We start from the raw sequence: 16,838 nt of genomic DNA on the forward strand, positions 1-16,838 counted from the left end.
ATACTGCGAAGGTGGAGGAAAGACGTTAGTAGAGCACACACTAGGGTCGCAGTCAATGACGATGGTTTGGTTAGTACTCCTAAGCAGTTGAGGTACAGCGACATGTGCCGTGCTTTTGAAGAAGTAACGGACCTCACGGCAGACGATGAGGGTTGAGCACGTGTGATTATGGAATGGATAAAACTTCAGCGTCAAGACCTCATGATGACTAAGAAGTCGGGTACAGGAAGCAATGCTATATCCAAACATTCTTTTGACAATACGGACCAATGCACTGATTTTCAACATCATGATAGTGTGACTATACGTGATCCAGTGGGGTCGCGCACAAAAGGGGCCCCCAAGAAACTTCGAAGAAGAGGTCCGTTAGAGTCAAGTTCGAAGAAAGACAAGGTATGTTCGAAGCTTGGACTCTAAAATTTGTACAAATGTCTCTAATAATTAATACTGATCACATCTTATGCATATTTAGGGAAGCTCAGCACCAAACAAAGGAAAGCGACCAAGCACAAGGCAAAGGGATACGGCTGAGAGTGTGGTCGACATTCAGCATGCTCAAACACAACAACATTCAGTGCAGACGCCGACCTCATATTTACCGTACCCCAGGTCGACGACATTCCCCTTAACACAATATTCCATCACGACACCATTCTCCCTTTCAAGTGTGCTGCCGTCTTCAAATTTCGTCCCTTCTTCATCAACAAACATTATGTATAGTTCACAAGGTAAGAACAAAGTATGACATTCAACTTCCGATATATATTTCTTTCATGAATGCAGCTCTCAATTTTCTCAATGTATTGTAGGTCAAGCAATGCCATACTACTTTTCGCATTTACCTGACCAAGGTGGCTCAGGCAAGTGAGGGGTCATGCAATGCCATAATGATAAAGGTTTGGGCTTTCAAATATTTTTTTGAAGGTTGATGCCAAGGTTTTTTGATGGGTTGAAACTTGCATAAGTTATTGACAATGGATGCCACTGTATGAGTGTTTTGGGGTGTTTGCTATTCAGATTCACCACTATTATTTCTGTTTAAATTATGTGCATGAAATGGAAAGACTTGAACTTGTACATGATTTTGTTTGTCATGTGCTAAGCAAGTAATAGTGATTTCATATGTCCATAAGACATCTGCCAATGTTTTGATTGATTTATTGCTTTATTCAACAGAATTCTTACAATGATATTCTGAGTTCTAGGGAAGGTTTCGTCTAATCGAATTAAGTTCTTGCAATTTATCAGAGCGTGACATTACATGTAATTATTTAATCACATCCCATATTGCAAGCAAAAAAAAGAGAGAGAGAGAGAATAGATGGTACAGGTTTTATTCAAAAGGTCTTGATTTTCCCCATTTCCATTCTTCTATTTCTTCTAAAAGCTTACTTGATGCTTTAAAGAGGATTAAACCTTAGTCAGGTAATAAGATTAGATTTTCTTATCCATCAAACAACAAGAATTTTGTGGACTAGCTATCTGTAAAACTGTTACTGGGCAGTAAAGAGTTCGTGAGTTCATTGTGAAGGAAATTCAGGGTGAAGAAGGAAGGAATTTCATGGAGGGAAGAGGCTACTCAGAATTTGATAGAAACAAAAGTGAAGAGATGTTCATAAAAACCATGATGGAAAGCTCTATCGGGATGCCAGCTCCAACCATGGAGATGTTGGGATTCAAGAATTTTAGTCAGAATTTTGTACTTGCATACTCTATAATGTATACACAGTTTAAGGCTCATCTGATGATGTTCTAGAGTCCGGCTACATCGTCTAATTAAATCTAAAAGATAAAAAGTTGTTTGGTCTTTGTTTTTGCCTTCATTTACAATCCCTTATATCATTGTTATATATTTAGGCTGGAGGGTTTTTTCTACTGGATCTGCCGTTTATTCCATTTTACTTTTAGTATCTATCACATTTCAACCAAGATTAATCTTAGCTGGAGGGTTTTTTCTACTGGATCTGCCGTTTATTCCATTTTACTTTTAGTATTCCCCTTCCATTTTCTATCACAACTAACAAACTTCTTAAATCAGAACAATGGCTGCCACTCATCAAGCATTATGCATCGTTCTCGACAAGCACCACGAAGGTTGACCTAATTATAAGTATATCCATATAGACTCCAGCCTTATAATTAGTTTTAAGTAGCAGTGGTTTAACTTGTAAGTAAATTTTGAATACATGCAAGGCTACAAAATATGCAATGTACCCATTGACATTCGAATAGTTTAAGTGGATTCAGTCATAATAATCCTACACATATAAAAGTGCATGTCATAATTCATTCGACTCATAACTACTAATCAAGTCGACCCCTTTCCCCGTGCATTCGACTCTGCACTGTCTTCTGCCTTGCATATCATCACATTCACTAAAATCCGAACGTCTACTTCATCATTGAGGCGAATGCGAGATTGGAACATGCGTGATATATCGTCTACTCTTTCATTTGCCGCATCATTAACTGAGGCATTTGTGCCGCTAGAGGATTGATCGCTTGACTTTTCTTTGACAACCTATTCCCAAAAACCACAATTGGCACTGTAGCAAAGAAATAAACGACATTTATTGACAGTCTCCTTTTCGATGACAAAGCACTTCTCGAATCCATGCTTGCATGATGGACATCGACGTTTCTTTGGGCATTCGGCAAATAAGTGGCTTTTAGATCTACAACTATGACAAATTCCAGAATTTCTTCAAACCATTCTGAGATGGGAATAAATGATAGAATTAGTATAACTAAACCCGAAATGAGCGATAACAAAAATTGTAATCAAATACATGGATAGTGACAAAAACATGCGTGACAAGAGACACCAACTTGTAATTTACACCAACATGACAAGAGACACCAACTTGTAATTTATACAGACGTGAGAAGAGACACCAAATTGTCGATGAGTGTAACTTGACATTAAATGAACTTGGACAAAGCCTTTAAAAATAAATAAATAAATAAATAACAAACTTTTTGTATAAACTTGTCTCAACCATCACCTAATTCTTTGCAAATCTGCAAATTCCAACAGCTCGCACAATTTAGAAAAATAGAGACGTTCATAATTCTCTCATTTAATACTCATTTCGAGCTTACCGCCCAATTTCCATCCCCATAAAGCACATCAATCCATAATGAAACAACTAGCAGAAACATTGAACACTCATAATTTGAAGACACATGCCATTTCTTTCCCCCCTTAAACTATAAAATTCAAGAAAAATCTTCTAACATAGATGAATTAGCACACATACAGGAGAATATTGGAAATTGGAAAATGGAAAATTTTGGTGTTTCAACTACTGATTCTACAAAATTTTTTTTGAACACATTTGTTTATGCAACAAAGTTGGTTTTTCTACCCGTGCAAAGCCTAAAAATTGAAATTGCAGTGAGCGACGGAATTCTAGTACTGACTTTGCTACCGGCCGGAGATGGTCATGCGTCTGGCGACTAAATGATGGATGTAGGAGCAGTCGGAGTGGAGGCGAAAACCATTGATGGAAAGAGTCGAATTCCTTGGGTGAAACCTACTGTTTAGTTCGAGAATAATAGAAGATTAATTGAGGCAAAAGAAGTGGACGGTTACTGTTTGGCCGGAGAGTAAATGAAGAGTAATTGGGGCAAAAAGAGTGGACGGTGGAGGGTGAAATGAGGGAAATGGGCAGCAGAGTTGGTCAAGAGGGGCTGCAAAAAAAGTCTTTAATTTGTCATAATTTGTCCTTCTCTTTTTACTTTTTAGCCTTTATTTGTCCTTCTCTTCTTCTTTTTTTTCATTTTTTTGGCCACCTCAGTCGGGATTTCATCTGAATACAATCTGTCTATGTAGCGCGATTGTTATAAAGATTGGATATATGATTATTATATTAGGTAATATAAATTTTTTATTTAAAAAAAAAAATGCATACACATAACTTCTTATCATTCACAAACCCTAACTTCTTATCCTTCTTCTTCATTTATCATCAAGAAGACATTATTATAGGGTTCATCATCCATTTTCAAAGATTAGCTATTAAAAATTGTTTATATTTTCATCTTACAACTTACTATTTTAAATGTTAAATACAATATGGTCATATTTATATAAAAAATTTGAAATTATTACTCATTGATTTGTTTGATTTTTGAAATTTTCTTGAAAAGAAAAGATACCAACATCCTTTACAAAATGTAAAGGATTCCACATTTAATGAAGCATTTAGTTATTTTTTATTTATTTTTGGGAAGATGTTGTGATGTTATGGTTAAGAATTGATTATCACCATTAATATTTTCAGTAATTTCTTCCAAGCTACCAAACATATGTTTTTGAAGTTTCCCGAGAAATTATGGCAGTTCAACCGTCAAATAGTATTTTCGAAACCATTGAGTTAGACATCTGAACTTTCGAACTCGACCTTTACAAACTGTCGGGATAGACAATTTAACCGTCAAATTTGGCACTTGAAAACTATTGAAACCCTGATTTTCCTTTTTGCTATTACATGGATTTACATATTCGAAAGTTCCACTTTTATGGTATTAAATGTCGACAAGGGATTTTATATAATTCTTACATTTGCAATTTCAACATTTCAAGTATAAGTAATCATTTGAGACCATCAACATTGCATAAAGCGATCCAGATACGAGTTTACCACACGATTCAGGAAATGCGTTCACCGTGGTAGAACTAGTCATAACCAGACCACATGTTCAAACTTCACTGTAACACAACTTTCTTAAACAAGCTCAATATCTAAAAGTGGTAGAAGTTGTATGTTAAATGTTGCGCCATGGCGTTGTACATTCCGAAGTTAAATTATCATTTTTTTTTCATTATCATTTGCAGACGTTATTGCTCCTTATATTCACATAAAAATTACGGATCCTTGTGTCGACGTACTGCACAACATCCCGACAGTTAAACTGTCGATCCCGATAAATTTTTTTGTCATTCTCGACAAATGGTTGCAAATTAAGAAATTTAACTTCATAAAGTAGTATGGTGTTTCTCAGCACATTCTCAACTTATCTATCAAGATTCATCCATCTATCGAGAATTATTGTAGTAAATTGTCGGGAACTACAGTTCAACTCGATGCCATTTCTCTACTGAAGTGAATTGTCGAAAAATCTACTTTTGACCTCTAAGTAAATAGGTATTATTCAAGAGCTACTTCATATTCAAGCAAACAAAAACATTAAAATCGCATATACGTCAAGTGTTTATTAGGATTTTCACCCAAATGCATAAGAGACACAATGTGAAAGATACGAGTACCACCACAACATATGGACTTGCAAGTGAAAGTAACATTATTTCTTACTCCATACTCGAGCAGGCAGAAGCATTAAAACCACATATATATCAAGTATTTTTCAACCCCTCATGTTTACATATCAGGCTGATGTCCTACCTTTACCACACAAGGAAAGCCAAATAATAAGATGAATTAAACCATGTAAATGATAACATGCATGTAAAATATTTTCTTTTCACGAGTCAATCATGGTAATATGGAAATCTTGACATCATCTCTCTTTTTTTCGTGATGTTTCCTTTCTTTTATTCTTCAAATGGAGTTCATATTCTGACCTAGGAAAACTTGTCAGTAAAACTATGGCATATATTCTTATTGTCTAAGATAGTCATGCTTCCAGATTTGACAGTTAAAGAAGTGTCGATGATAAAAATTAAAACACGAATATCACAAGATGTATAGTAACGTAATTTTTCCTTACTAGTTTATTAATATTCTCTAAGTATACTCATTTCCTGAATATATTCAAGGAAATAGCCATGTTAGTGCACATATGAGAATATGATTTTCAACAAATTGCCATAGGAAGAATTTTCTATCCAAAGTTAGCATGGACTGGGCAAAGAAAACTACAAGCGGGATTATGTTTCAATAATAGAAAATTAAATCATCTCTTATTTCAAATCTTTTCTATGTTCATATCATTTCAATCCCATCAATATGATCACTCCGCTTAATTCGCTTTTACTGTCAAGTTAAAGTGTTTTGCATGCACCTCGCGTATGCATTTTAGAAACATGGTAATTATAAGTCGATAAATAAGGTCTTCAAGTTAGTAATAGTAGCACAAGTTAATTATATGGAATTATATAATTCTAATATGGTTTAGACTTTATTATATGTAGCTCGTTTGGCCAATATTACCTCTAACCTCTATATTGCTCCGACAACCTCTACCTTCTACCCACTTCAAATTGAGAATATAAAATTAAGGGATTTCAAATTTTAAACCCTAAAACCCAAATCATAATGACAGAAATAAACAATTACAAGGATTATCAATGTTACAGCTTATCTAACCAAAGAAAAAGGGGAAGAATATTGGGCTAACAATTTATAGTGATTTAATTAGAATTATATATCCACTAGGAGCCCTTTGGATGATCCTCAACAGCTATATGTCCAGTATCTCTTCACTGTCAAAAGCAACAACAAATATTTCCTATATCAACTTGCAACATTAACATCTTCTACTGATAGATTTAACGAAAAAAATGAAGAAAAGGAAAGAAAAATGTGAAACGAAAGGAAAAAGCAAATTGTATGGAAAAAATGGTGGTCTTCGCTGACGATCAATTAATTAACGGTGGTCACTGCTAGGCTGTAGATGATTTCAATTTGGGAAGTTGTAGACTCAAAGTTGAGAGAGGGATTCAAAGTTGAGAGAGCAGAGTGAATTTAGGGTTGAGTGTTTGAATTATACATTTAGTAGTATTTTCTGTTTTTGTTTCTCTTTTGACCCTCTTGTTTTTTTCTTATTTTTTCTTTTTTGTTCAATTTCATAATTCATTTATTTTGATGTGACATTTTTTTAGGTTTTTTGTACAATTTTCTTATAGTCAAGTCTCTTCGAATAAATGACATATAGAGACTTTAAAAAATGTACGAAATTGACAATCTTGAAAAGACTTTAAAATAGTAATATTTTTGTAAATACAAACCCAAAAATTGACTTCTAGTGTAATTTCCTCTTAAATTTAACGACTCCTTAAATTTTTACTTACCACATTTGACATTGCATTTATTTTCCAACATGCCCTGTGCGTAATTTTATTTATTTCTTTTATTATTATTATTGTTGTTGTTGTTGTTGAAGAGTGTTGTCACATTAAAACACATTTGGGTGAGTCTATGAAAAAGTAATAGATTACTTTTAAGTAATTTTATGTTTCCAAACTTTTTTGAATAATTTACTTTCGTATATTTAATTAATAAAAGTAACTCTTATTAGTCTCCAAATATACTTTCTTATTTCTAACTTAATTTATACACCTATAAGTAGATTTTTTTTAAGTTCTGCCAAACATTCTTTATTCCAATTTTGGAAAGCTTGGATGATTCCTCTATTTTTATTTTTTTTCTTGATAAAAAAGCAAGCTCGAAATGTAAATATGGATTACATGCATGTGCATGTTATCCTTGATATTGTACCCTGCTCATCTTTTCATCTGCAATTTATATCATAATTTACGAGAATTTTGATATTGTTCAAGAACTCCATGGAAACGACGACCATCGGAGAGAGAGAAAGATGTACACATAAATGGTCAGAATATGGGTGAGGGTTTCTTTTTCAAAGTCAGACTGGTAAAGGGTTTTGTTTTTTCAAAGAAACAGTTAGCTGCATTAACAATTGGGACGCGGTTTTATGGATGAGGAGATGGTGCAATTAAAATCCTGCCAGCTTCCACTTCAATAATTATGGATTTGTAGCATTATATAATCCCTTTTTCGTGTCCTAAATTCTCATCAACCAAGAGTCAAAGCCTGTCGCTTACTTGAAAATTGAGATCATGACTTCCAAATTTCTTCTTCTGGTTCTTCTTGGTGTTCTTGTTTCCTCCATCACTGCAAGAAAGCTTGTCGCCTCTGAGGGTTATTTCAATGATGAGAAAACATTCCATCATCCGGGTTTAGGAGGTGGAGGTGGTTTAGGGGGTGGTGGTGGTGGAGGGTTAGGTGGAGGTGCTGGTGCTGGTGCTGGAGGTGGAGCTGGATTTGGTGGGGGTGCTGGTGCTGGTGCTGGTGCAGGAGGTGGACTTGGTGGAGGTGGTGGAGGAGGATTCGGCGGAGGTGGAGGTGGAGGAGTAGGGGGTGGTTCTGGTTTTGGAGGAGGAGCTGGTGGTGGTTTCGGAGGTGGCGCTGGAGCTGGTGGTGGTGGTGGTGGAGGCGGTGGAGGAGGAGGTGGAGGTGGATTGGGTGGGGGAGCTGGTGGTGGATTTGGTGGAGGAGCTGGTGGTGGAATTGGGGGCGGTGGATTTCCTTGAGATTTCAATCCCATTCCAATCTATCCGCAAACAACAATGTTTCACGGCTCAATAAAAAGAAATGTCTTGAGTCATTGAACTACATATGTTTGATTTGTACCAAGAAAAAAAAAATTATTCAAATAAATTAATGTAAGCTTTATGTGACTATTTGTGGACGTCTATCCTTTCTCGTGCTTTATTTCTTCCATGCAAATCTAAAAATAAAATTGCTGCTCCAGAACATATTGTGATCCATTCAGTGCTATTCTTGTCAATTTCTCTTTTAGCCAACCCACCCGTTTACGAATTTTGGAAATTGACCCCAAAAGCACTAAATGCCTTTCAAATTTGAGATTTGATATGTATATTTTTATTTTTATTTTTATTTATACATAAACTAGCAGTCTCAATCAAATCAAAATTAAATTTAAACGTGGACCTAAAGTACCTATCCTCGACGGGTTAGATTCAATATTGAACTGGTCTATCTATTCTAATAACAACTATAATAATTAATTTGTAAGCAAAATATATTAATAGAATTGGTTACTATCATATTTTCAAATGATATAAAATGTATTTTTAATGAAGAATGTGGCAGTAAAGCTATTGTCGCATGGATTAACATGAATTAATCGTGTTCAAGCACTATCAATCTTTTCTTTAACACTATTAAGAGCTTGTTTTGGGGAGAGTTTTAAAAAAAAAATCTAAAATGTTTTCAATTACACGTTTTATGAGACTCATAATTTTTCATACTTTTTAATTACATATTCTTCAAAAATAATAATAATAATATTTTCTCACTTGAAAATTCCCTCTAAACAAATGCTCAATCCTTTTCAATCTGATGTGACTTCCCCCTACCTTTTAAATATTTTCTCTATGTCTTTAAGTTAAAATCATCGAATCGAATAATTGAACTGAAGTTGTTGTTTTGAAATGATTAATTCATTGCCACTTAGAGCCATCAACAAGTCAGTTTTGAACCATACAAAATCTTTCTAAAACGATTTGGTTTAGGTTTCGGTACCTTAACTCAGATTTGAAATTAAATTGAACTGTTTAAAAAAATATATAAAATTTATTTTTATTTTTTTGCCAGAAATTGGTTTATATTGGACAAAGACCACAATGATAAATTATTTGAAAATATATCAAAATTCGTTCCAACCAAGACTTTTACAAACTTAGTTTTCCCTATTCCTTAAGCAAATTCCCCCTACCTTTTAAATATTTTCTCTATGTCTTTAAGTTAAAATCATCAAATCGAATAATTGAACTGAAGTTGTTGTTTTGAAATGATTAATTCATTGCCACTTAGAGCCATCAACAAACCAGTTTGAACCATACAAAATCTTTCTAAAACGATTTGGTTTAGGTTTCGATACCTTAACTCAGGTTTGAAATTAAATTGAACCGTTTAAAAAAATATAAAAAGAATTAATTTTTTGCCAGAAATTGGTTTAAATTGGACAAAGACCACAATGATAAATTATTTGAAAATATATCAAAATTCGTTCCAACCAAGACTTTTACAAACTTAGTTTTCCCTATTCCTTAAGCAAATCAATTAAAACTTTGATGTGGCTATGAGTAATGTTATTATCATTAGTTTCATAAAGATTAATGCGGATTAAGTTTTTGTGGGAAGTTAATTTTATTAAAAGTGATTTTGTGAATAATGATTTTTTTTATAAATATGTGATTAAAAAATAGAAAAGATTATAGAAATTTTTGAAAATTATTGTTTTTGTGAAGAATGTTTAGTTGAAAATGAGAGTGAAAAAAAAAATAATAAATAATTCTGAAAAAGAATTTTCAAACAAGGACCAAGTTGATGTGAGGTTCCTACACAACGAATATTAGCATGTTTTTCCTTTGATGCCACGTTTTTTCTATTAGTCCACTACGTCTCCTGGATTCTCCCCAATTTACAGCCCTAAATTTCAACTGTTTCAAACATAATTGAAAAGTTTTCGCAGGAAAAAAATGTATCAGCCTCTGTTTTGTATGGTATTCGCCGAAATGTTTGTGATTCTGCTGCTTCTGTTCAGAACGCCTCTGCGGAAGCCACTTCTCCTTTTGATGGACAGGGCGAAGCGCGGCCGAGGCCCGGTGGTGGTCTCTACCGCCGGAGGGACTCTCTTTGTGATTCTGGTGTCCATTTTGTATAGTATAATCGACACTCAGAAGCGATCAACGGATGGGACCCCGCTTAATCCCACGGATCAACTTATCCTCGCCTACCATCTTCTTGAAGCATCACTTTTAGGTAAAGAGAAATTTCTTAATTTTCCCAGAACAGAAAAGTCATTAAAAAAATAAAGAAATTGATCAATTGGAATTTTCTGGATTGATTATTGATTAAAAAACTTCATATAAGTAAGTTTAAATGCATATAAGTAAATTAAGAGCAAATAATCTATTTGCTAACCTAACTTGCACTTTCAGAAGTAATTTTTGTTGCTTATAAGTAAAAACAATTAACATATCGATGTCTGCGAGTACTAGTTGCTAAACACAATCAAAGCTTTGAAAATTATCTTATGTTCTGAATTGATATCCAGTGTAAAAAAGATAAAGAAATTGAGGAATTGGGATTCTATAAATTGCAGGTGTTTCCCTATTTCTGGGATTGATGATTGACAGGCTTCATTATTACATAAAAGAACTCCGTTTACTTAGGAAGCATGTAGAGGCAGTAAAGAAGTTCGATCAGAGGAACGATGAAGCGAAAAACAAGGGAAAGTCTAAGACTAAAGTTGCGGAGGTAGAGGAAGAGGACGAGGATTAAAAATCAAGACGAATGCTAGGTAAAATAAAAATAAATGTTGTTAAGGAAAACAAATCTAATGAAGATTTACTGATATTTATATATTCGGGTTCAGTTCAATCTAATAGAGTGCTGAGTTCCTTCTCTTGTTAGTGCAATAATAAATTATGTTACAGTTTGTAATCTTCTGCTGAACATAAGATGTGCCTACTTTTTAATCATTTATGGAGTTTTCTATTGTTCTATTAGATCATTTTCATTTCCTCTTTCAAATATGTGGAAGGAGATGGATTATTGACTGGTCATTGTTCCTTTTGTTCAACTAACATGGAAGAAATAGTGATCCTGATACGCTAAGCTCTTGGTAAACATTAGAAATATACTATGTTGATGCTGGGGATGTCATTCGGGATCATTTTGGGACAGTTGTTAATGGTGAGGTTTTGGTGCTACAAGAAGGATGTCTTTTGGCACAGGAAAATAACAACCCCTCACCATTGTTGGATGTCAAACGAGTACGGCTTTAATTCCAGGGGTCCAATTCTTACTGATATTGCAGAGCTTTTTCTTGATAATAATTGTGGTTCATTCAATTCTGTACCAACTGATGGGAATAAGGCTTTCATATGATTTCATCCTTCGCGATTTATATCCCGGTTGGCTTTGGCTGGGTTGATTATAACAGTTTTCGTTCATGTGGGTTGATATAATACATAATACAATGAGTTTCATTTTGGATTCAAGAAGAAATATGTATGTGAATAAGTAGGGCAACTTTCTAGTTTTCAGTTAAGTTTTAAGCATGTTAGAAAAATTAAGTAAAAAAACTTGTTCATGAATTTAGTATGTTGATGGTGGGAGTGAGAATTAAGATGATCTATTGTAGTCAAGTTGATAAAAATGATCTATTATTCAAGAATTGGCTAAAATTACTTTGAGCTTTTGGGTTGATCTATACAGTTTTGCTAGGCTTGAATCAACAAGCCACAGTATTGGCTGGAATATAGTTTGGGCTTGGAGATGATTTGTTGGGCTGCATCAAACAGTTTGTGTGGAAAGTTGTACATGTCATATATAATATAGCCCCTGCTCTGAATCAAAAATTGAATTAAAATTTAGGTCAAAGTCGATAATCAATTATAACCACAATTTACTAGATTAACAACTATTCAATCGTACACTTCATAAACTTTTATCAAAATTAAAAAAAAAAAAAAATCTGATTTTTGGCTACGCTAAACAGGATTTAGTACTCTTGCTTCCATTTCAAAAATAAATATACAATGAAGACTTCATTTTTGTCCCTTCAGTCACATAATATAAAGTTGGAACGAAATAGAGAAGATTAGAGCATCTCATGTATTATGTGGATCAGAGTCTTACACCGTATAAAGTCTAATGAATAAATGACAATTTGAGCCCCCCAGGGCACATTCGAGTTGGTGGAACAATCACTTCGCTGGGACGCTGGAAGTAAGGGTGGAGAGTTCGATTCCTGGAGTTAACACTGGGTGCTAAAATGGAGGGGAAGCCATTTGGTTGAACAAACGCCCAGCGAGGAGAGCTCTCTTTGCGGAAGAAGTCCAAATGAGTTGTGGGAACCTGGGAGCCAACAAGGGCACATCCTGCGATTTACCTCCCTGAGCTGCTGAGGGGCCGGAGGTTCAGGGACAAGTATCTAGTCGGACGCAAGCCCGGACACCTTGTAAAAAATAAAAAAATAAAAAAAAAAAAAAAATAAATGACAATTTGAATTTAATCTTCAATGGATTGTGTCCATAACTTAAATTTGAGAGAAAAAAATTTAAGGCTCCGTTTGATTGCACGAAATTTTCCATGGAACTTGGAATTCGAATTCCAACTTCCACTTTTGACCTGTTTGATTGACAAAATTTTTCAGGGAATTGATTTTCCATGAATTTCTAGGTACAACGCCTTAAAGCGTGATTTTCCACCTTTTTTTTCCTAGGGGATCGGTGGTTTTTGGTTTTCCACCTTTTTTTATTTTTATTTTTTTTGCTTTTTTTATTTTTTTTTTAATTGTTGGCAATGGGAACAAATTTTAGGAATAATTGTAAAAGAAGATATCCCTGAAATTGATAATTTCCACGTAAAACAAAGTCAAACGAACATCAAAAAATACTTTTACTTCAATATTTTCCACGTGAAAAATTTATACAATCAAACACAATAATTTACAATTTCCATGAAAACAATTTCTAGGTAATTCAATTCCCTGGAATTCATTTTCTTTCCACCTAAATTCCATCTTCGCAATCAAACGGACCCTAAATTTTATCGACTCACTTCGTCTAATAAAACTTCTACATTTGCACGTGCTTGTTTATCGAGAAAAATATTGGAATTGGACAAGCTAACAGCTATCCAAATTTTGTTTGGATCAATCTCAATGCTTATAACAAGAATTTATGCACCTAGTTAACATGAAAAACAAAAATATCCAAATATTTCAAGAATTTTACTATCTGATCAAGAACTATTAGAAATGTAATTAAGAGGAAGAAGATAATGATATATCGAACCAATTACTATAGAAGAATAGGAGGCTTGAACACGTTATTAGGTATGCTTAGCAATATAGCTTGAGAATTTGACCAGCCTTAGTGACTCACAAAGGAACACGATTGCAGTTAAAAATGATTTTTTTTAGGATTTATAGTTTATAATTGTTAGAGTCATGCTATTTTTAGCCCTACTAAGGTTGCAACCCCAATTTATGTAGCGTTAACGTGGCATTAATTTATAGGTATAATTAAATAAGTCATTTAATTTTATCTTTCATTTAACCTATCAACTAGTGCCATTTAAATTGCCCACTAGAGTTACATAGCATTATTATCGTTAGGATCGTAGTATATAACCTCCCATGAATAGTAGCTAAGAAAAATACCACATGAAAAATGGAATGAAAATTTACTAATATAATATATTGCCGGAGCTCGAATATTTTTGTCTTGTGTTAGAAAGCTCTACGTCCCAAATTCGGAGTATTGTCGATTAGCAACCTGTCTGTACCTGTTGAAATTTGTTTACGTGTTCATAAATGGGTTGGGTATAAGTCACCCTAACGAAAAACGAGGTCAACATAACTATCAAAATATTACACATTCAAGAAAGTCAAATTAACCTACCAATGCACTAATTAATAGCTAAAAGAATAAATTAAACCACTAGTCACTAATTAATGCAATAACCGTTAAGTGAATGAGACCCTCAAAAACTCAGAGATTAACTCTTCCATTAAACTATAATGTAAATAACTGATATTCAACTACGAATTATGAAGTTGAGGTAAAGGGTTTCCTTTTAAAACAATTAAACGTGGTTTATGGTGCAATTAAAATCTTCAAGGATTATTAATTTATAGCAATATATAATCCCTTTTCGTGCCCTAAATTCTCATCAATCAATACTTGCAAATTGAGATGACTTCCAAACTTGTTCTCTTGGTTTTTCTTGGTGTTCTTGTTTGCACCACGACGGCGAGAAAGCTTGTTGTCGCAGAGGGTCCTTTGAATGACCAGCTATTCTTTCATCATTGGAGTTCCGGTGAAGGAGGGTTGAGTGGTGGAGGTGGTTACGGGGGTACTGCTGCTGGTGGAGCTGGCTTTGGTGGTGGTGGAGGGTTTGGTGGAGGAAGTTGGAGCAATAGCGAGTGGCTATGGTTTTTGAGGAGGATTTTGTGGTGGGTTTGGGGGTGGTACTGAACAAGGAGGTGGCAGTGGTAGCAGATACGGTGGATTTGTTTGAATGGCATTTATCATAATTCAAACATATTAGTATAAGCTTCATTTGGTTGATTAATGTGCCTCTTTCCTTGTCTCGTCCTTTATTAATTTCATGCAAATCTTTTATATGTTATAAGGCTAATTACTTTAATCTTAGTTTGTTCTTATAATTTTATCACAAATTTAAAATAAAATATTATTGCGCAAGAAATTTGAAATTTAATATTCTTAAAGCGAACAATTTATTCATGAACTTTAATACATATATTTTAAGAGAATAAACCTTCCAAGTGTTTGATGGGCATTTTTATGTAAAAATACATTTTAAAATAGTAAATTGATGTGAAATGTGTGGTTGAAAAATAAGGAAAAGTTTTTTATTTACGTGTAATATTATTTTAATAAAGAATGTATGATTGAAAAGAAGAGAGAAAGAAATGAATTTTGAAGAAAATGACTGTCAAACGGGGCCTATATAAATGCACCATACTTGAAGATGTGACAAAAATTAAGCGAATAAACCTTTCAAGTGTTATAGAAGATTTGACACAAATTATATATCACTAATGAAGCCAAAAACATGTTTAACGTATGTAACATGAGTACTTGACATGCTTAAGTGTTTGGTCGTGTTTAAATTGGCTAAAATTTAATAATCACCATGAAAAACAAATGTATCTTATGAGATTTGATTTTGACTCCAAGTATACATACTTGATATGATGTTATTGTTGTGTTTATTAATACATTCAAAATTATAAATTGTAATTGAGACTCATTAATGACACGGAAGTGAAAATCTTAATATAAGGAAATGATCTAATGAGTAATGATGCTTAGCTTTTGTTAAATATCGGTGATATGACAAACAAATTAATTGGTGGATCATTAAATTCATGGAATCTAGTATTAACATATTAACCAATCACAATTGATCTGTCATGTCATCGGTGCTTAACATAAGCTAAACACCAGTGCCTATTAATTTTTTAAATTTCTTTATAATTTTTCTCTTTTAGATAATCGACATGGGAAATGTTTCCAACAGCTTGATTCATGAAATGTTGTGAGGAAGTGAGGAAAAAAAGTTTTAATGTGAAGAAAAATAAAAAATAAAAATTTAATATGATCTTCACTTTTATTCTTGTGGACAAGACTAATTTATATGAATAGTATTGAAATATAGTTTCAACATTACCCCAATTTAATTGAAATGTCAAAATACGTTTTTCAGTTTCTTGAAATCATAGTTGTTGATATACAAAGGGTAATTAGCACAAAACGTCATTACCTTTTAATGTTATTGTGCAAAAAGTCCCTACCTTTCTTTTTTTTTGGCAATTTTACCTCTACCTTCACCTTTTATTGCGAAAATCATCATTTTTATCAAATTTCTCATGTAAATGATGAATATACCCTCTATTTAAATAAAACAACTAAAAAGAAAAGAAAAGTTAAATAATAAATTGCAATCATACTCCCAAATTTTTAAAAAACGTGCAAATGGATCCACATAAATTATTAAAAGTGTAACTAGTACAAAATGCCCCTACTTTTCATTATTATTGTGCAAAACGTTCTCACCTTTCATTTTTTGACATTTTCACCCTTATTTTATCTTTCATTACAAAAATCGTTACTTTCTTCCATTTTCTCAATTAAAAGTTGTAAAATGACAAATGGGTTAATAGCACAAAACGTCCCTACGTTTGACACTTATTGCGAAAAAATCCCTACATTTCATTTTTTTGCATTTTTGTCCTTATTTCAACATTTCATTGCTAAAAACGCCATTTTCACCATTTTTGAATATAAAATGACCAAAATACCTTCCTATTTAAATAAAACAAAAAAATAAAAATAAAGAATAAATTGCAACTTACTCCTAAATGTTTTAAAGAGTGCAAGTGAGTTCAAATAATTATTAAAATACCTAATAGCACAAAACGTCCCTACGTTTGGCCTATAGTGTGCAAAACATCCCTACGTTTCAAAATTATGAAAATGACGTTTTCCGCAATGAAACGTGAAA

At 33.4% G+C, this 16,838-nt stretch overlaps 2 protein-coding genes across 2 annotated transcripts; both read left to right on the plus strand.

Annotated features, from left to right (window-relative positions):
• The first annotated feature begins 7,760 nt into the window (after positions 1-7,760).
• Positions 7,761-8,533, plus strand: LOC111387128 (glycine-rich cell wall structural protein-like). Its single transcript, XM_023011660.1, has one exon. The coding sequence runs from the start codon at positions 7,826-7,828 to the stop codon at positions 8,297-8,299; it is 474 nt and encodes a 157-aa protein (XP_022867428.1). The 5' UTR covers positions 7,761-7,825; the 3' UTR covers positions 8,300-8,533.
• A 1,638-nt stretch (positions 8,534-10,171) lies between these two features.
• LOC111387129 lies at positions 10,172-11,354 on the plus strand. The gene is made up of 2 exons (XM_023011661.1): positions 10,172-10,556; positions 10,900-11,354. The coding sequence occupies exons 1-2, from the start codon at positions 10,274-10,276 to the stop codon at positions 11,076-11,078; spliced, it is 462 nt and encodes a 153-aa protein (XP_022867429.1). The 5' UTR covers positions 10,172-10,273; the 3' UTR covers positions 11,079-11,354.
• Positions 11,355-16,838: the final 5,484 nt, after the last annotated feature.

The sequence above is a fragment of the Olea europaea genome, unplaced genomic scaffold, assembly GCF_002742605.1.
Source record: "Olea europaea var. sylvestris unplaced genomic scaffold, O_europaea_v1 scaffold392, whole genome shotgun sequence".
NCBI classification, from domain to species: Eukaryota; Viridiplantae; Streptophyta; class Magnoliopsida; order Lamiales; family Oleaceae; genus Olea; species Olea europaea.